General features: G+C 37.4%; 1 protein-coding gene across 1 annotated transcript in view; it reads right to left on the reverse strand.

The window, feature by feature from the left end:
- Positions 1-22300, reverse strand: part of PLEKHH2 (pleckstrin homology, MyTH4 and FERM domain containing H2) — a 148311-nt gene that overhangs the window by 47247 nt on the left and 78764 nt on the right. Inside the window, exons 16-19 of the mRNA XM_003416099.4 lie at positions 12875-12955; positions 10533-10712; positions 8131-8239; positions 6937-7049 (exon numbers count right to left, since the gene is read on the reverse strand). Coding sequence (XP_003416147.1) covers positions 6937-7049; positions 8131-8239; positions 10533-10712; positions 12875-12955 — 483 coding nt within the window. The remainder of the gene's footprint in view (positions 1-6936; positions 7050-8130; positions 8240-10532; positions 10713-12874; positions 12956-22300) is intronic.

Consider the following 22300-nt stretch of genomic DNA (forward strand, 5'->3'; position numbering starts at 1 on the left):
TTATTACTTGAGTATTTTTTGTTATTCAATTTTATGTCCTTTATCGACCTATTAGCTGTATCTCTTGTTAAGTGTTTGCTTCAGGGTTTATAGTATACATTTTAATCTTATCACAGTCTACCTTTCAGGAATATTATACCACTTCACAACAGCAGTATACTTCCATTTGCCCTCTCCCAGCATTTGTGCTATTGTCATATATTTTACTTTTACACATATTATAAACCCCATAATACACTGCTGCCATTTTTGCTTTAAATAGTCAATTATTTTCAGAGAGATTTAAATAATAAAGAAAATTCTTGTCTATTCACCCACATTTTTTCTGTTTCCACTGATCTTCATTCCTTTGTGTGGATTCAGATTTCCGCCTGGAATTTTTCTTTTTTTTTTTTCCTGCCTGAAGGACTTCCTTAAATATTTCTTATAATGCTGGTCTGCTGGTGATTAATTATTTCAGCTTTTGTATGTTTGGAAGAGACCTTTATTTCATGTTTGTTTTAGAAAGATACAGAATTCCAGGTCGACAAATTTTCTCTCAGTTCTTTAAAGATGTTATTCCACTGTTTTTTGGCTTGCATCATTTCTGAGGAGAACTCTGTTGTTTCTCTGTGTGCTATTTTTCCCCCCTCTGTCTGCATTTAAGACTTTATCATTGTCTTAAACAATTTGATTATGATGTGTCTTAGTGTACTTTCCATTTTTTTTTTTTTTTTCTGGTTGGGATTCATTCAGTTTCTTGGATTTGAGGATTTATAAATTTTATTAAATTTAGAAAATTTTGTCATTTTTTAAAAACATTTTTTTCTGTTGCATGCTCCTTTTTGTGGGACTTCAACTGCACACATATTAGGCTGTTTAAAGATGTCCCACAGCTCACTGTATGTTTTCCAATTTTTTTCACTCTTGGTTTCATTTTACGTAGTTTTTATTGCTATGTGTTCGAGTTCACTAATCTTTCCTTCTGTGGTGTCCTCTCTGCTATTAATCTCTTCCAGTGTATTTTTCATTTTAGCTATTGTATTTTTCATCTCTAGAAATTCAATGTGGGTCTTTTTTTATATCTTCCATTATTCTCCTTAACACGTTCATGCTTTCCACTACCTTCTTGAACACAGTCAGTCTCTAAGATGGACTCCAATGAGTCCCACCTCCTGCTATTCAGATCCTTGGATGATCCCCTCCCATATTGCACAGAGATGGTTTGTGTGACTAGAATATGGCAGAAACGATGGCATGTCACTTCTGACATTAGGTTATAAAAAAAAAAAAATACAGTCTCTATCTTGGTCACTCTCTCTCTCCCTCTTAGATCTCTTGCTCTGGGGGAAGGCACCTGCCCAGTCTTGAGCAGTCATATGAAGACATTAATATAGTGAGGAACTGAGGCCTCTTGTTAACATCCATGTGAGGGAGGCTGGTGTCTCTTAGCCCTAGTTAAGTCTTCAGATGGCTACAGTCCCAGCTGATAGTTTGACTGAAACCTCATGGAGACTCTTAGAACCACCCAGCTAAGCTGCTCCCAGAAATTATGAGATAATAAAAGTTTGTTGTTTTAAGGCACTAAATTTTGGGGTTATTTTTAATGCAGCAATAGATATCCAATGTAGGAAAATGTACTTGTCTACTACCATCAGTTATCAATTCTAGATCTGTTTCTATGATTGATTTTTCTCCTCATTATATGTCATATTTTCCTGACTCTCTGTATGCCTAAGGAGCCCTGGTAGCACAGTGGTTAAGCGCTCAGTTGCTGAGAGGTGGGAGGTTTGAACCCACCAGCCACTCCATGGGAGAAACATGTGGTAGTCTGCTTCTGTAAAGATTACAGCCTTGGAAATCCTATGAGGCAGTTCTTCTCTGTCCTATAGGGTTACTATGAGTCGGAATCAACTTGACAATGGATTGGTTTTGGTTTTCTATATGCCTAGTTATTTTTCAATGGATGCCATAAACTGAATTTTACACTGTTGGGTAGTGGAGTTTTTTTTTTTTTTTTTGTATTCTTTAAATATTTTTGAGCTTTGTTCTAGGATATAGTTTAATTACATGGAACAGGCTGATTCTTTCAAGGCTTGCTTTTAAGTTTTGTTAGGATGAACCAGAACAACCTTTAGTCTAGGACTATTTTTGGCCCCATTACTGAGGCATTAACCTGAGTACTCTGCTTGATGCCCAGTGTCAAGAGTTCCTTCCATTCTGGCTGATGGGAACATGAACCATTTCCAACCCTGTGTTTGATCCAGGATTTTTTTTTCTTTTTCCCCTCCTCCTTTCTTGTGGTTCTTTTCCCAGCCTTGGATAATTTGCTCATGCACACATGATTATCAGTTCTCAGCTGAAAATTACAGGGGAACCCTCTGCAGATCTCTGGGGCTTGTTCTCTCTTCAGCTCTCTCCGCCTTACCCTGGTGGATTCTAACCACCTTGGCCTCCTCAAATTCTAAACTCTCTCGCTGCAACTCAGGAAGATTGCCAGGCTCTGTTTGGGCTCCCCTTCCCTGCACTGCAGTCTTGAAACTCTTTCCAGGCTGTAAGCTGTAGCAATCATAAGGCTTACTTCATTTATTTCCATGAGGAATATTGTTTTGCATTGCCCGTTGTTCAATATATAAATACTGGCTCACATGTTTTTTTCTGTTGTTTCAAAAACCAAACCAAACCCACGGCCGTCGTGTTGATTCCAACTCATAGCAATCCTACAGGACACAGTAGAACTGTCCCATATGGTTTCCAACGGTATAAATCTTTACGGAAGCAGTCTGCCATGTCTTTCTCCCACGGAGCCACTGGCAGGTTTGAAACTCCAACCTTTCAGTTAGCAGCCAGGCACTTAGCCACTGCGCCACAGTTTAAGGGAGGGCAAATCTTGTCTCTGTTACTGTGTCATGACCAAAAGTAGAAGTTCTTTTAAACTTCTAATTGGTTGTTGTTTGTATATATAAAAACTTTTGGTTTCTGCTTATTAATTTTTTACCCCACTACCTTGTTAATTCTCTTTTCATTTGTAGTTTTTTAATTTGTTCTTTTAGGTTTCCAGGTATACAATTATCTGTAAATAGTGATGTTTTATACTTTCATTTCTAATTTGTATACCTCTAATTTCTTTTCACTGCCTGACTGCATAGGAAGTGGCCCTAATAAAACATTAAATGATAATGGAGATAAACCATACGTAAATTATACACCATTTCTCCAGTTGCCATAAAAAAAAATTAAAAAATAATAATAATGGGGTCTGGGTATCCTTGTCTTGTTCCTCATTTTCTTAGGAATTTTTCTAGGATTCCCCATAAAGTATGATGCTTGCTTTTAGCTAAGACAGAAATATTTTGTGGTGTATTTATCACTTGCTATTTTATGAAAGTTGAATTTGTTAAATGCCTTTTTAACATTTATAGAGATTATGTTAATAGACTTCCTAATATTTAGCCATTCTGATTTCCTAGGATAAATACCTCTTAATCATGGTGTAATATTCTTTATATTCTTAATGCTGCTGGATTCTGTTTACTAATATTTTATTTGTTTTTATATGAAGTGCTCTCTATCTTGTACAACTTTTGCTGGCGTTTGGTATCAAAGTTATACTCATTTCATAAAAATAATGTGGTGGCAGTGATTGAGAATTGCTTCAAAATAAACCAATGTGAGGGAGCAATGAGGGTAGGCAGATAAAAAAAAATTAAACATGTTACTAGGGGCTGGGGGAGAAGGAAACAAGGAGTTATTCGTCAATGAGTACAAAGTTTCTGTTTGTGGTGATAAAAATCTTCTGAAAATATATAGTGGTGAAGGCTGCAGAACAATGGAATATAATTAAATGTCACTGAATTGTACACTTAAAAATGGTTAAAATGGCAAATTTTATGTTATATATATTTAAAAATATACATTACTAAAAAAATTTTTTTTTGGCATGTGTTGATGGCTGTGAAGCTGGGCGTTAGGTACACTGGGCTTCATTATAATAATCTCTTTACTCTTATGTGCAGCCCTGGTAGCGTAGTGGTTAAGAGTTACGGCTGCTAACCAAAGGTTGGCAATTTGAATCCATTAGCCACTCCTTGGAAACCCTGTGGGGCAGTTCTACTCTGCCCTATACAGTCGCTATGAGTTGGAACCAACTCACTGGCAATGGGTTTGGTTTCTTTTTTTACTCATATATATTTTTTTAATTTCAAAAGAAAAATACTAGAATTTAGAAATTTTCATTTTTTCTTCTATGCTTTGGGACAATTTAAAGAACACTGGAATTATTTATAAAGTTCAGTACTGTCTTAGTTATCTAGTGCTCCTATAACAGAAACACCTCAAGTGGATGTCTTTAAAGAAAAGAAATTTATTTTCTTACAGTTCATGAGGCCAGAAGTCTAACTCAGCATGTGGCTCTAGGAGGAAGTCCTTCCTTATCGGTAGCCCATGAGTTTCTTGGTTTCTGTCTTACCCCTGTGTGTGTCTCTAGGTCTGTTCTGCTCTTTTTATAACTCAGAAGTGAATAGGATTAGGACTCACCCTATTCTGGTATGACTTCACTAACAACAAAAGAAAACTCCAATTTCTAAACAGGGTTATATTTACAGTTACAGGGGTTAGGATTTCAACATATATTTTTGGGGGGACACAGTTTATTCCATAACAGGTATAGTCCCCTGTTCTGTCTCCTGTAAAATCAATTTTAGTCATTTATATTTTCCTATAAAATCAATGACTTCTAGATTCTCCAATATATTTGCATAGAGTCTTTCTTGCTTTGGGTCTTTGTGCATTCTACAGTCAGATTTTTTATACTTCCCATTATGGAAATTTTAAAACATGAACAAGGGTAGAGAGTACAGTATAATGATCATCCATTTACTGACAACCTAGTAAAAAATTATTAGCATTTTGCCATTTTTTTCCTGGAATATTTTAATATATATCATGTTAGTGTATCCATAACTACTTCTGTATGGATCTCCAACTGATGAAGATTTTTTTTCCATAACCATCATGTCACCATCATACCCAACAAAATTAACAATAAATACTTAATAGCATCTAATAAACAGATTTTTTTTTTTTTGAGATGGGAGAAATATAGGCAAGAAGAAGTCATAAGAAAGACAGAGGCTGAGAGTCTAGGAGACCAGGAAAAAATGAAGTAGCAAGGTCCTGGTATGGAGTCAAGACCTGGATCCACAGAAGGGCACCATATTCTGAGACTGGAGGAAAGTAAGAGAAAAGAGATGAAGATATAGAATGTCTGTTGTGGGGAGAGAGTTGAGGTAACCCTGTCTGATCTTGTCTAAGTTCCTCAGTGAAACAGGAGACAAGTTTCTCTGGTGTGAGGAGTACTGAGTAGGGAACTTGAGGGGGATATGGCTGACCAAAGACAAGCAAAAAGATAGAGAGTTGACCCTGAGGGATGAAGACCATGGATTTACATTGGCTCCAATCTACCTGGTTGTTTGATGCTCTCCAGCAGTGTGCATGTGATTAGTGTTGGAGCACAGAAAACAGCATGGATCTAGGTTGGGGTTTGGCTAAAGAGTACATGGAAGTAGGGGTCCCAAGCAACTACAAGTATTAACGAGAATAATCCAGACTGGATAAAGAAAAAAGAAGAGCCAAGAGGCAGTTATTACTGTCTCCTATGATCTCAAAGGAAATACATGGTTCAAAACAGAAGTCTTAGTGAAGACAAATAGCGAGAAGTAAGAAAATAAGAAAACTTGTAGGATAGGAGATTATTGAAATGGGAAAATACTGCCTGAACATCCACATGGCAGAACAGTTAATGTTTATGGGAACTGACGAATCCCTGTGAGCTACAGCATGCCTTGCGATTCCCTTCTCCCTGATTATTCTCTCATAACGTTGTAAAGGTTCAAGATTAACCTATGTTTTCTCTCTAAACATGAAAAACAAGTCATAGGATCTGGGAACCGAGGAGTCTGGAAACAGTGATATCAGAAGACCAAACTTCAATGACGCCACAAGAACAGGGACCCTAAAAATACCCTGAAAAGATCATCACGTCTGGCAGGCGGACTGCAAGACCACGTCACAGAGAAATTAAAAATTCTCCAGAGTCCTCGGACTTAGCTTTTCTTTCCCTATAAAACCCTCCAGCTGGCCCCTTTGGGGCAGGTACAACTTGGGAAGAGCCTATCCCCTCTGTCTCTTGGATATCAGTATTCAATAAAGCCCTCTTGCTGCTTACCTCCCTCCTGTCTCAATATTGGCTCTGCGGCAGGTGGCTTGAATCCGCGATTTGCGGTAACATTACCGTTAGAGACAGAGATAGCAGAATTTAAGAGGTTAGAGGTGGCGTACTTGTAAGGAATGATGAGGCAGAATGTGTAGATGGTGAATGGGAAGATGGAGTAGGTGAGCTAGAGGTGAAGCTCACTGGAATAGAGAAGGTAAGGAATCTTGAGTATAGGCTTTGATGAGTCAAGTGATAATAAAGTCATTCAAGATAACTGCAAGATTTGAGGCAGACAGAAAGAATGTGAGTTGGGAGCCAAAATCCTTGGTGAAATTTGACGAGTTACCAGAAGGTGACTGATGACAGAGATGGGCAAATAGTGATATTTGGTGAATGTCAAACCTCAAGTGATCAGGGATTTCTAACAGAGGAAGGAGAGTACTCACCCCCTTCTCAACCCTGAAGTAGATGCGATGTGAGAAAACTCTCCATTTAAGAGGTCAAAAGCAAATGATATCTTCTGGAACATTTGTGAGTTTTTCACGTCTACCAAACCATACACAGAGTCCCAAATCCTCACTCAGAAAGCATATTAAATTCATGCAGTTTTATTTCAGTAGATTTTCTTCATAATATTGATCACATTTTGAGTTTTCTTGGGAAAGGTAAAACTTTATAACCCAAATTATTGTTTTTTCCGAATTAAATTATTAAAAATATATAACCCCATATAAAATTTTTACCTTAAATAATTTAATTGCTTCTGTCTGTAGAGCTTCAGAAGGTAGTGTTGTCAGAGGGGAAATGATTCCTTCTTTGCTGTGACACAGAGTGGGGTGTCTCCATATCTGAGAGGCTAAATAAAGAATAAAATACAAACAGAAAACAGATACAAGCACTTATTTTGGCCTCCCATTAATTAACCGCTTTAGAAACAAGCTCATTCAGGCCTGTCCCACAACTTTAAGTCACAAAGGTCAGGAAAATCTTTGGCAAGAAAATTTTACTTTAGGACTAAAAACAAAAACCCAAACCAAATTTTCCTTTGATACATGCCAATATTACACTAGGAGCTGAGTATAAATTTTCGAACAAAACAGACATGGTCTCTGCCCTCCTGAAGTTTACAGCCTAAGATGAAAGACTTTTTCACATTTTACGCTATTGGAATTCTTTTTTCTGTTTCAAATAAACTGAACCTAGAAGAGTTTGGCCTAATTTATTAGGCTGGTATGAATCTACCAGGGCACTATTGTATTGTTAAAATGTACTAAAAATTGGTAACACAGGCAGAAAGAGAATTATACATAAGAAGCGCTGAGGAAAGGTCTAGAAAGAAATCAAAGCAGGAGGAGATATAAAGGTAACAAAGGACATGAAGTCATTCCTAAAATCAACATTTATTAAATACTTATGCTGGACAGTAAAAAATTAAATATGGTTTCTGCTATTATGTAAGGCACAGGGTAGAATCTAGACTCTCAATGGGGGAAAATTCAGCCATAAAAAATCATTTTAATTTTGATGCAAAGTAACAAATGTAAAACAGTTAAATAACAAAGCGCATTGGGACACAATTTTAACATTTATTAAGCACCTTTTATGAGCCAGATGCTGAGCTGGGTTGGCTGGAGAGTTCCTAAGGCTAAGTAGTATCTCATCAGATTGGTGGGGAATGGGATGGAGGAGGGCAGTCCAAGCAAGGAGCTCCAGCGTGAGCAAAGGCAGGGAGTGGGGCAGGACATAGCGTACTGGGGAAGAGTGGGGTCCTTGGAGCCTAAGAACCACAATGAGAACTCTGGGCCACCACAAGCAAAACCAATGAAAAGGTGGGTGCATTGCAGGGAAACACGGACCCACAAGGTAAAAATTCCATTCAGATACGGGGGTTGGGGTCCATTTCATAAACCAGAAAGCCTCATACACTCTGAACTTACAAGGTTCTCCTTCTATATTCAGCAATTTGCAAACGAGTTGTTCAAATTCAGACCCAACGTTTACATTGTTACTTCCAGCTGCAACAGTCAGATGGTAAAGCCAAGTGTCCTTAAAATCAAAACGCATTAATAAAAACATTACATTATATATGGTTTTGATTGCTTAAGGAAAAAACAATTTTCATAACTGTACAAAACTTCCAGGCTGAAAAACTTCATTTTTATTAATTTTTAAAGGATAATTGAAAGCCACTCAGTCAAGCAGTTCCAAAGTAGGCTCACGTAAATTGTGCTCATGTTACCATACCCCCAAATTTCGTTCCTGTTTTTATTGTATTTTATAGTTGTTTCTTAGAAAAGCATGACAAAATTAAAGACAGGAATAAGATGCTAAGAGACAGGAATAAATATAGCCAAGTCCATTTTCTTTTAAGAAATACAATAAATTCTATCAAATTTAAAATTGCACTCCAAAACTAATACATTCAGAATACTTAGGAAATCCAGAAAGTTTAAAGACGAAATAATACTGAATTTTTCCACTCCCCAAAGGTAACTACTAGTGTATTTCCTTCTTGTTTTTTTTCCCTCTATGAAAATATATATGTAGATTACACTTTTATATAATTGAGATTACGCTAAAAATAAATCATGATTTCTCAATTTTGTTATAAGCACTCTCCCTTGTTAGAAATAAACAAGTTTTAATGGCTACATGATATTCTATTATATGGATATACCACATGTATTTAATCGACTTCCTATTGTCAAACATTTAGATAGTGATTTCTCACTCTAAAAATCTGTTAAGTAGGAAGGTAGTATATGTGTTTCTGTTGTATTAGCTGTGTTTGAGATATCTCAGAAATAAAAATACAGTTATTTTTAAAATAATACTATGTTCAACAAATTTATATGTACATCTTTGCATTTATTGTCATTTTCTCAGTCTATATTCTTTGAATTATGAGTCATTACTAGGGCATAAACATGAATTCTTGAAACTCTTGAAACATACTTTCAACTTACTTTCCAGAGAATTTATACCAGTTTGTAACCCCACTAGAAATGTATGAGAATGCTTCCCTCATCCTACCTTCATTAACTCATAATTTTTTAAATCTCTGATGGACAAAAAAACTTTCATCATTTTAAAAATTTGCATTGCTTTGATTACAAGTATGTCTAAACATTAATTAAACATTTGTAAGTTTTCCTCCTGGATAAGTTGTTCATCAACTTCCCTATTTTTATTGGAAACACAGTGCTTTTCAAATCAGCTGGGAGGAACCATAGGCAGGTATTCAGAACAAGGGCTTTGGCGTCAGAAATATGGGCTCAAATACCAACTCTGCCTCCTTCTAAACGTATGACCACATGAAAGTTACCTTACCTTTTGGTTTGTCAATTTTCCCATCTGTAAATGGGAATAAGATGACCTCCCTTACACAGTTATTGTTAAAAAAAAAAAAAATTTTTTTTTTTTTTTACGGAAGAAAAAAGAACATTATACGTAAGGCACTCACAGCATTTTGCTTGATACACGTGGTCAAAAACAGATAATAAAAACAGTAATAACTTTATAAGAGTTGTTTATATGTTAAAGATATAGGAGCCATCCATCAAACATGTTCTTTTGTATTATCATTTTAATTATGTTTATAATTTTATTAGATGTAAAGAAGTATTTCAATTTTTTGTGGTCAAATCTATCAACTGTTTCCACCGTGACTTCTTATATTGCTTTTTTTTTTCTTTAGAAAATACTTTCTATTCAGAGATTAGATAAACGTTCACCTTAATTTTCCTCTAGGCTTTTTTAAAAATATAATTTCATTAAACTCTTTAAATTCATCTGGAAGTTATTTTGCTTATATGGTGTGAGATAAAAAATCTAAACTAGTGTTTTTCTAAATAGCCAATTTCCTCAACATAACACACATACAATACTAAGTATTCAACAGTCCATCACTTCCCCATTGATTTTATGATGCTTTATCAAATATCAAATACTCATACATATAATACATATAACTCATTTCACTTATACGTAAATCAAAATTTTATTGAAAATGAGTAAAAAATAGAAATTGAAGACCTTAAGTTCACCAAAAATTATCCAGTCTGAGAGATCCACATTTTTAACCTAAAGTCCCTTTGTCCTCTACTTCCCCACTAATCTCAGACTGGAGACCACTTTTATCCATAGGACTAAAAAATAACACATTTGAATAAGGCTCGTTTCCAAGGATACAAAGAATCTGAGAATAGAGCTGAAAGTCGTTAGCAAAATTCTCTTCTTCACTCCCATAAAATTGATTTGAAAATCATTGCTAATACCTGAATGATACTAACTAAATCATTCCAAATCAAGCAGTCCACAACAAGAAGTCGGTCAATACCTTTTCATGCTTGGATCCAATTAGAAGATAAGTCGGACCTTGGTCTTTGGGGTGAATGACGATGGTGTAATGTGTGGATAACAGACTACGTCCACTGGCCTCGTAATCTTCATCTGAATCACAGGATCTATCAACCTCTTCAACTTTAGCCTCCCAGAGTTTGATCTGACCTAAAGGAAACTAAAGTAAATGTTAGTAATTGTGAGGAAGGTACTTTCTAAATCTTTTCCGACTAAAATTTTTCATAGTCCTTTCCATTTATTCAAAAATGGCTGTAGCAGTATATCAACAGGAAACTCCAGAAATTCAGGCTGGTTTCAGAAGAGGACATGGAACCAGGGATATCACTGCTGATGTCAGATGGATCCTGGCTGAAAGCAGAGAACACCAGAAGGATGTTTACCTGTGTTTTATTGGCTATGCAAAGGCATTTGACTGTGTGGATCATAACAAATTATGGCTAACATTGCAAAGAACAGGGATTCCAGAACACTTAATTGTGCTCATGAGAAACTTTTACATAGACCAAGAGGCAGTTGTTCAGACAGAACAAGGGGATATTGATTGGTTTAAAGTCAGGACACAGACTACTCATAATGTGCATCAGGGTTGTATTCTTTCACCATACCTATTCAATCTGTATGCTGAGCAAATAATCTGAGAAGCTGGACTATATGAAGAAGAACAGGGCATCAAGATTGGAGGAAGGCTCATTAACAACCTGTGTTATGCAGATGACACAACCTTGCTTGCTGAAAGTGAAGAGGTCTTGAAGCACTAACTAATGAAGATCAAAGACCACAGCCTTCAGTATGGATTGTACCTCAACATAAAGAAAACAAAAATCCTCACAACTGGACCAATGAGCAACATCATGATAAACGGAGAAAAGATTGAAGTTGTCAAGGATTTCATTTTACTTGGATCCACAATCAACAGCCATGTTTCTGCCTTCTTATCTTTGCTTTTGGGCTGGTATGCCCATGGTTGAACTATGTGTGTTATTGTTTTTTTCAAAGGCCTGTCTCATTTTTGGTGAAGGGTGAACCTCTTAACTTCAGTACTGAGTTAAAAGGGCGTCCAGGGGCCATACTCGCAGGGTTTTTCCAGTCTCTGTCAGACCAGTAAGTCTGGTGTTTTTTGTGAATTTGAATTTTGTTCTACATTTTTCTCCAGCTCTGTCTGGGACCCTCTATTGTGATCCGTGTCAGAGCAGTCGGTGGTGGTAGCCAAGCACCACCTAGTCGTTCTGGACTTAGTCTGGTAGAGGCTGTGGCAGTTGTGGTCCACTAGTCCTCTGGACTAATCTCTCTCTTGCGTCTTTGGTTTTCTTCATTCTCCTTTGCTCCAGTCAAGCTGGGACCAGTGGAGTATCTTAGATGGAATAACGGGCATTTTAATTACAGCTGGTCAGAATTGAGAGTGCAGTTATGAAAATGAAACAGAGAAATATTAACGGATCCATGAGGGCTGAACTAAGAAGTTTAGCCTCGTTAACACTGTAATCAGACACAGGGTGCTATTCTATGGATCAGACATCATTATTTTATGCAAATATTCTTGACACATGCTGGCTCAATTTTTATAGTTTCAGGAATCAAAGGTGACACAGACTACTCATAATGGTAACTGGGTATACATTTCACCTTTGGAGTTATCCCATCTTTTCACTCTGAAAGTGAAGACAACTCAAATTCTTTCTGGGAGAGGATTAGTTTAAAAATGAACAAACAGTATATAAATAAGCAGATGGATGGATAGCTGAGTGGTGTCTAGGAATTTGAGGGCCTGGGACAAGATTAGATTCCTTTACTCTCCAACTCTTCTTTCCTAGCTTGCTTTGCTGTTCCCTCCTTCCAACCTTATCTAGTCTGTCAGAACCTGAGAAACTATGAGAAATTGATGGTTAGGGGTGAAGTAGAAGATAACTTTTCTAGGTCTAAGAAGATGCATTAACTAAAAGCTGCTAAGGCTTATGATTAAATGTGAAGACCCTTATAAGTGATACCCAAACCAAACCCACTGCCATCGAGTCGACTCCAACTCATAGCGACCCTATAGGACAGAGTAGAGCTGCCCCATAGAGTTTCCAAGGAGTGCCTGGAGGATTTGAACTGCCAACCATTTGGTTAGCAGCCATAGCACTTAACCACTACGCCACCAGGGTTTCCATTTATAGGTGACAGGTATGTGATTATCCCTATAATAGTTTTTATAAAAAATTTCAACCTTATTAAAAATTCTGAAGTTTTATCTAGCAACAGAAGAGTGAAAGGGAAAACTTTAAGCTACAAGAAAGAAAACATTTTCTCTAATTAGCATATTAAAAAATACATACATACCTTATCTTCTTGACTACGAAAATAATACAATGTTTTTCCTATAAGTGTACACCAGACTCTCTTGGAGTAGCCATGTTTTACCTGAAATCACATTTCAAAGAGTTACAAATGTAGCTCAGAACTCTGGCACCTTAAAGTATAGCTTATATACTCTATTTGCTGTTCTTTAGGTATCCAGTTTGATCAAGATATGATTGATACTCCAACTACACTGTCTAAATGTTTTTAAGATTTACCCGTTATAGCAGTAGCTTGACACATTTTGCTTTCATGCCAACCGTTTAATGTTTAACAGGTACATATAGTCGCCAACTTACTTCCGTTCCAATGATTCCATCGGAAGTCTGTTCTGACATAAGTCCAATACCTCATTTTTTTTTTTAAGTTTTCGTTATTATTGCCTTTTATTATCAGTATCTCTATAAATCCAATCTTTACTTGTCTTCGGAGGTTGGAAACATTACATATAAACTTACAGATATGATGACATAAGCAAATCACATGCTGCAACACTGTACGTAGTACATGTTATTGATAAGATGTACAAAAAAAATGGACAGTCATGAAGCGCGGTTTGACATATCTCTAACACGTCGTAAGTCGGGGACTACCTGTATTTACTATGTACCAAGTACTATGCCTAGGATTGAGGGTTCAAAGGCGGATAAAACGAGGTGCCAGTTTCACAAATAAGTATATTTGACAGTTTTCACATTTCATAGATTTCAGACAACCCTGTGGATCTCTGGGTTAACACCCGAACGTTGGAAAGGAAAAGAATAAAGCCTAAAGAATTCTGGCGATCTACCAAATACAAAAGAATCACTCACTGAATACATCTGATGATTTCTCCAGAAGTGAGAACACAAAGCTTTAAAAAATATTCAGGCCATTACACATATATGTCAAGTACCTCCTAACGTCAGGCACTATGATAGGAAAGTGACTAGGACAAGGTTTGAATCCAGCTCTTGACGTTGATTGGGCTAGGTACTGAGGATACAGATAGGAACAAGACACAGCCTACTTCTTCTAGGAGCTTGTAAGAGACAGACAATTAAACCAGCAGTAGGCTATATACCTTCACCAATGTCACAAAGAGTTTACATTTATATACATTTCTGGGCAAAACATTTTACCAAAATCTGTACTGAATATTTTAAATTTATCATTTGGTGGCTTTATGAAGATTTTTGCTGCTCCGAATCTGCCCAGTTACAGGCACTGAAAATCTTTCCCTGACAGGCCCAGCTATAGGCCTCAATTAAGCCTAGAAAAATACAAAGAGCCTCATTCCCATCAGTGAGTAAGGCTTAGAACAAGCCCTGTTGTCCCAGACCTAGCAGGTAGTGTGCCTGGTTGAGCCTGCTCTATAATCCTCACCTAGGAAGAGTCCTGCCGACCTAGAGCCTCTCCTGGGAAGAGCTAACTAAGCTAGGGTGGGCTTTAATCTGGAGAGGCCCACCGCCTGCAAAACAAGACACTGGCCAGTACAACAAAAGCCCAGAATTCTGTTGTCATGCTTGCCCTTGCTGGTAAGTACAAAGGAGAAAATAAAGCAGGAAAGGAGAACAGGAAAGTGCTGGGGCAGGGTGTACGTGTGTGCGCGCGTGTGTGTGTGTGTTACAATCGAAAACAAGATGGCAGGGAGGCCTCACTGACACTGAGTAAACTCCTCCAGGAGGTAGATGAACTGTGCAGTCATCTAAGAGAACACTCCCGGCAGAGAAACAGCAAGTGCCAAGGTCCCAAGATGCTGCGTTTGAGGAATAGTAAGGAGGCCCATGAGTCTGAGGCTGAGTGAGTGAGGAAAGAGGAGGTCAGAGACGGCACTGGGGAAGGTGAGGGGCACAGCTTGTGGAGGACCTTAGAGGCCACTATAATGACATCCATTTAAATGGATGGTTTGCATAGTAATACACTGAGAAGGATACTGATTACTGCCATGAAAACAAGCCACTACAGTAGAAACGGCCTGGGCTTTGAGTTCTAGTGGACTCCAGTTCTACTACTACTAGACAGACGTTCTCAGGCAAGCGACTTAAGCTCTGTTTCTTTATGGCTAACGTGGGATTACTGTCTCCCTCACTGGGCTGTTGTGCTGACCGAATGAGAAAATGTAAATAAAGGATAATGGTAGTTACTAAATAAATGCTTCCTTCCTGGTCATGAATAAGGAGAAGTAAAACACATGTTTTCATTTAAGCCCACACACACCACCAGCCTTTTGGCTTTCAAAGCTATGGTTTAAGCAAACAAATAACTCTACCTAACAGTTTGATGAATTTAGGATGCTGCTTGAGAAAAAACAAAAAATGTTTCATTTGGCAAGACATGTTTCAGTTTAATTAAATTTAGAAACATACATTCACAGACAAATATCCTGGAACTTTTAAATAGTTTGTGCTATACAGTTTTTTTTTTCTGTCTTTTAAATAAACTCCAGAAAGCAGCCTCATCAACACTAGAGTATAGTGTATCTGGCTATAGAGTGCAAAGGCCTTTGACTGTGTGGATCATAACAAACTATGGATAACATTGCAAAGAATGGGAATTCCAGAACACTTAATTGTGCTCAGGAAGAACCTGTACATAGACCGAGAGGCAGTGATTCAAACAGAACAAGGGGATACTGCATTGTCTAAAATCAGGAAAGGCATGTGTTAGGGTTGTATCCTTTCACCATAATTTATTCCATTTGTATGCTGAGCAAATATTCCGAGAAGCTGGACTATATGAAGAAGAACACAGCATCGGGATTGGAGGAAGACTTATTAACAACCTGAGATATGCAGATGACACAACCTTGCTTGTGGAAAGCGAAGAGGACTTAAAGCCCCTACTCATGGAGAGCAAACGCCACAGCCTTCAGTACGGATTACACCTCAACATAAAGAAAACAAAAATCCTCACAACTGGACCAATAAGCAACATCATGATAAATGGAGAAAAGATTGAAGTTGTGAAGGATTTCACTTTACTTGGCTCCACAATCAATGCCCAAGGAAGTTGCAGTCAAGAAATCAAATGAAACATATCACATTGGGCAAATCTGCTGCAAAAGACCTCTTTAAAGTGTTAAAATGCAAAAATGTAACTTGAGTACTACAGTGGCGCCTGACCCAAGCCATAATATTTTTAGTCACCTCTTAACGCATGCAAAAGCTGGACACTGACTAAGGAAGACCGAAGAATTGATGAGTTTGAATTATGGTGTTGGTGAAGTACACTGAATATACCATGGACTGCCAAAAGAAGTATAGCCAGAATGCTCCTTGGAAGGGAGGATGGCGAGACTTCATCTTACATACTTTGGACATGTTATCAGGAGGGACCAGTCCCTGGAGAAGGACATAATGCTTGGTAAAGTAGAGGGTCAGTGAAAAAGAAGAAGACTCTTGAAGAGATGGATTGACACAGTGGCTGCAACAATGGGCTCAAACATAGCAATGACTGTGAGGGTGATGCAGGACCGGGCAGTGTTTCATTTTGCTGTATGTAGGGTCTTATGAGTCAGAATCAACTTGACGGCACCTAGCAACAACATAGACAGTGTACTTTTGAAATGATTTATCTTTAAAACAAAACAATGTATACCTTTAAATCTTTGCCAATTCACCATGGAGACTGTGTTTTAAGAAGAGACTTTTTATATGTAAAACTAATATTTGGATTGCTTAGAACGCTGACTCATTCCATAAATAATTGTAATAAAATAAATCACACTAGAAGAATCTTTGTGAAGATTTAGAGGCAATCTTTAAGCTCAAGGCTTTGAAGAACTATATAACCAAAAGAATAATGCATAACAAAAGAACTTGATATCAATTGTGTTAAACTTTGAAGACAGACATTATATCATATCCCAATTAGCCTCTGTCATTACACAAGACAAGCTCCCATGGTCTTCTCTCCTCGCCTATATTCTCATTCCCATAATTCTCCGGGCTCTCCCCAGCACTGTCAAATAATTTAATGCCTACCACACAGGTGGAGATTATCTGATAGGCAAGGTAAACACGGTGTTTACCTTGATACCAGCTCATCTGTAGTGAACAGTTTCACATTTTTTCACCACATCAAACATTCTGCTTCTAGGTATGGCTGGCATCTGTCTCTCTCCCAACCCACAGCACCTTCCTACAGAATCAAAGTCTCTTTTAAAATTTACAGTCCCTGACAGGGACGGATGACCCAGTAAGCAAGGTCAGCGTAGGCTTACCTGTGCTTATTTACTTAATCTGTAGTGAAATCGTTCACTACAGATGATCTGGTTATTGGATACTCTGCCCCTTACTCACAGTGCTCCTATTTTTTGACTCCATTCAAAACTTTAAGTTCCCTGATCTTTCCATTTTATTCCCGTTTATCAGTTCCTCCTCCTTCTCTTCCTTTTCCATCAAGCTTGGACCCTGTGTTTGATCAGGAAATTACTCTTGCTCCAAGGCCTGTGATTATGTTGTATTCCTATGCTTCTAACAAATCCACTGAACAAAACATCTCCATCTGCTTTTAAATAACCCAGTGAGGGGTGTGGGAAGAGAAGGAAGGTTGTATGTGTGGTGGTGGTAGTAGGGGTTTACATGAAACAAGATTAGCCATTGTTTATCATTTTGAAACCCAGTGATGAATACATGAGAGTTCATTATATTATTCCATTGGCTTTCATATATGTTTAAAAATGTCCATAAAAAAACTTAAAAAAAAAATCACCTTGATAGATATGTGATAAAGCAAGTAAAATGTTAATTGTAGGATCTAGGTGGTGAGAATATGAGTGTTTGCTATAAAATTCTTCTGACTTTTCTGCATATTTGAAAATTTACATAATAAAAACAGGAAAAAATGACTGTCCCAGATCACTACAATGTCAATTCTTTGCTCGTGTTTCTGGGTACCTGAATGCTGCTGGAAAAAAATACGAACTTCAATTGCTACAGTCAGGTGAGTCCTCAGTGACACTTAGCAATCTTTCTATTTGTCCTTGGGTACATTCTACTTCCCTAAATGATTATTCTCAATGTTTTTTCCCCACCCTCAGTAGATAACTGCTTTATGGAGTAATCTTCATCAAGAAAACAGAGAACTTGTAGGAGAAAGAAAAGAAGTAGTAGTCTGCTCCCATAAAGATTACAGTCTAGGAAACCCTATGGGGCAGTTCTACTCTGCCCTATACAGTTGCTATAAGTTGGAATTGACTTGACAGCACACAATGACAGTATCAACAATCTACGTATAGTGCTATCCTGTCATTCTGCACTTTATCTGAGCCACACTTCTTTTCACAGGGCACGTCTGATGTTAAGGTTGTGTGTCAATTTGGCTGGGCCATGATTCTCAGTGGTCTGGCAGTTACGAAGTAGTTTGGCAGTTATGTAATGATGCAATCACCTCCATGATGAGACCTACTATGAGTGGCCAATCTACTGAAAGGGCGTTTCCTTGGGGTTATAGCCTGCATCCAATATATATGAACTTTCTGGCAAACCTTGCTGGATTTTGCTCTGCTCTGGATCCTGCATTTGGCTTATCATCATCTGACCGGTAGTTCTTGGGACTTAAGCCAGCAGCCTGCCATCTGACCTGCCAATCTTGGGTTCATCAGCCCCTACAGCTATGTGAGTCAGGAGAAGCCTCCAGCCTGACGCTTGTACGGACTTGGGACTTGCCAGTCTCCACAACCTTGTGAGCCATTTCCTTGATACAAATCTCTCTCTCTATATAGATACACTTCACTGGTTTTGATTCTCTAGAAAACCCAGCCTAAGACAGCAAGTGAATTCTTCCTTGACTTGTTAACTAATAAATAAGGAGAGCAAGAATGTTAAAAAAAAAAGAAAGAAAACAGAGGACTTGATCTCACTCAATGCCCTACAAACTTAGATATTCAGCCACAAACTTCGTCATCTTTTTCCAGTCCATGCCTGCCCATCCATTTCTTCTGGACTTTGTTCCTGACATTCCATCTCTCCTCATTCCTGGCTTCTTGTCCTCAGATAGTAAATTCAAGGCACATGTCTCTGGCATCCCAAAAACGCCTCTCCTGACTCCACATTCCATTCCAGTTTTATTCTTTTCAATATACCAGAAAGCGTGGACAGTCCTCCAAACTCAAATTCTCCTCTTACATCCCATTCATCATTCAACCAGTGCACTGTGCTTTCTTTCCTGAACACTACCACATCTGACCCTAGACCACTCCTTCCTCACCAAATGTTCCTCTCCTGGCCTCCAGGACATTACTCTCCAGGACCTCTTCAAACCATCTCCTTTATATGCCCTTAAATTCTGGACACCCAGTATCCGTACTACACTAACAGTCCCCAGCTCTACCCAGCCTATATGTTTTTCCTACGAGATTTCTTTCACTTTATAGTTTCAACTACCACGTATTTGCTGATGATTCCCCAAATCCCTCTTTCCAACCTACTCTTATCCTCAAATGTCCAGACTGGTGTTCACACTGCCTGCTGGACTTCTTAACTATGATGTCCTCACGAACTCTAAAAACGAAATGTTCCAAATAACCTCCGCAAAAAAATTTATGGTAAAATATATATATAACAGAACATTTGCCATATCAAACATTTTTTTACATGTACAATTCAGCGGAATTATGCTTATCATCGTTATCCATTCCCAAATTTTTTCATTACCTTTAACAGAAACTCAGTACTACATAAACAGTAACTCCCAGTTTCCCTTCCCCCACCCCTTGATAACCACAAATAAATTTTGCCATCTATGCATTGGCCTATACTAGATATTTCATATAAATAAAATATATACCCATACTAGGTAATATCTATACTAGATATTTCAGTAAGTCCTTTTATGTCTGACTTATTACACTCGGCATAATGTTTTCAAGGTTCATCCATGTCATAGCACGTATCAGAACTTCATGTCTTTTTATTGCTGAATAATATTCCATTGTATGGATTTTGTTTATCCATTCATCTGTTGGTGGACACTTGGGTTGTTTCCACTTTTTGGCTATTGTGAATAATACCACAATGAACATTTGTATATGAGAATCAATGTTTGAGTCCTGCTTTCAAATCCTTTCGGTATATATCTTGGAGTGGAATTGCTGGGTCATACGGTAATTCTATTTTTAATAATTACCAACAACCTTTGGCTCACTAAATGCCAAAATGTTTGCACAGCAATTGCACCCTTATCAGCAATGGATAAGGGTTCCAATTTTCCACAACCTTGCCAACACTTGCTTTCCATTTTTCTGATGATAGCCACCTTAGTAGGGATGAAGTAGTATCTCACTGTGGTTTTGATTTGCATTTCCGTAATGACTAGCTGAACATTGAACATCTTTCATGTGCTTATTGGCCATGTGTATATCTTCTTTGGTACAACGGCTATTCAAGTCCTTTGTCTATTTTTTAATTGGGTTGTCTTTTTGTTGTTGAGCTGTAGGAGTTCTTCATATTCTGGATATTGAAACTTTATCAGTTATAAGTTCCCAAAATATTTTCTCCCATTATGTAGGTTGTCTCCTCACTCTGTTGATAAAGTCCTGTGATGCATAAAAGTTTTTAATTTCGATAAAGTCTAATTTATCTATTTTTTCTTTTATTGTTCAAGCTTTTGGTGTCATATCTAAGAATCCATTGTTGAAAACTAGGTCCTGAAACATTACTCCTATGTTTTGTTCTAAGAGTTTTATGGTTTTAGTTCTTACATTTAGGTTGCTGATTCATTTTGAGATAATTTTAGTATATGGTGTAGGGTATGGTACAGCTTCATGCTTTTGTATATGGAAATCTAGTTGTCCCAGCACCATTTATTAAAGAGACTATTCTCTCCCCATTGAATGGAGTCAGAATCCTTGTTGAAAATCAACTGACCAAAGATGAATGAGTTTAACTTTGGACTCTCAGTTCTATCCCATTGGTCTATATGTCTATCCTTATACTAGTACCAGACTGGTATAGCTTTATACAATGTTTTGAAATTGGGGCGTGTGAGCCCTCCTATTTTGTTCCTTTTCAAGATTGTTTTGGCTCTTCGGGGCCCTCTGAAATTATACACAAATTTCCGGATTGGCTTATCCATTTTTACAAATAGGCTGTTGGAATTTTGATAGGGATTGTGTTGAATCTATAGATTGCTTTGGTTAATATTGACATCTTAACCGTATTAAGTCTTCCAATTCACGAGCATGAAATGTTTTTCTATTTATTTAGGTCTTTAATTTCTTTTAGCAATGTTTTATAGTTTTCAGGGTACAAGCCTTTCATCTCCCTGGTTAAATTTATCCCTGGGTATTTTATTCATTTGTATGCTATTGTAAATGAAATTGTTTTCTTAATTTCCTTTTCAGATTGCTCATTGATGGTGTAAAAACAAAATGGATTTTTGTGTGTTGACTTTGTACCCTGCGACTTGAATGAATTTATTTATTAGCTCTAGTAGCTTTCTTGTGGGTTCTTTGGGATTTTTCTATATATAGGATCATGTCATCTGAGAATAGAAGTAGTTTTTTACTTCTTTCCTGATTTGGATACCTTTTCTTTTTCTCGTTTAATTTTCTTGATAGAACTTAAAGTACAATGTTGAATGGCAGTGGTGAGAGTAGGCATCCTTGTCTTGGTCCTGATCATATGGGGAAAGCTCTCAGTCTTTCTCCATTACGTATGACATTATCTGTGGGTTTTTCATAAATGCCCTTTATCATTTTGAAGAATTTCTTTCCTATTCCTAATTTGTTGAGTGTTTTTATCATAAAAGGGTGTTAGATTTTGTCAAATGCCTTTTCTGCATCAATTGAGATGACTATGTGGCTCTTTTCCTTTGTCCTATTAATCTAGTGTACTACATTAGCTGATTTTCAAATGAAGAACTACTCTTAGATTCCAGGAATAAATCCCCCTTGGTCATGGTGTATAATCCTTTTAATAAGATGTTGAATTTGGTATGCTAGTATTTTTTTCAGGATTTCTGTATCTATATATCAGGGTAATGCCGGCCTCATAGAATGAGTTAGGAAGTGCTCCCTCTTCTATTTTTTTGGAAGAATTTAAGAAAGGTTAGTACCAATTTTTCTTTAAATATTTGGTAGAAATCCCCAGTGAAGCCATATTGGGAGGTTTTTGATTATAGATTTAATTTCTTCACTTGTTATGAGCCAAAATAAATTTTTAATCATCCTCCTAAAACTGCTCTTTTCTCCTGAACTCTCTCTTATAAATACCACCTTTCAATTAGGCATCCTTATTTCTTTTGCTTCCTAACCCCAAATTCAATCAGTCTTCAAACTGATAAATTTACCTCCTAGCATTATTTAAATTCAGCTTTTCCTCTTTTCCTCTGACCATTTCAGAGTCTCATCCCCTCTACATAAATCACTCCTCCTAACTGTCCTTACAACCACCGTCTTGCCCCTCAACAAGTCCCTCAGCGGAG

The sequence above is a fragment of the Loxodonta africana genome, chromosome 26, assembly GCF_030014295.1.
Source record: "Loxodonta africana isolate mLoxAfr1 chromosome 26, mLoxAfr1.hap2, whole genome shotgun sequence".
NCBI classification, from domain to species: domain Eukaryota; kingdom Metazoa; phylum Chordata; class Mammalia; order Proboscidea; family Elephantidae; genus Loxodonta; species Loxodonta africana.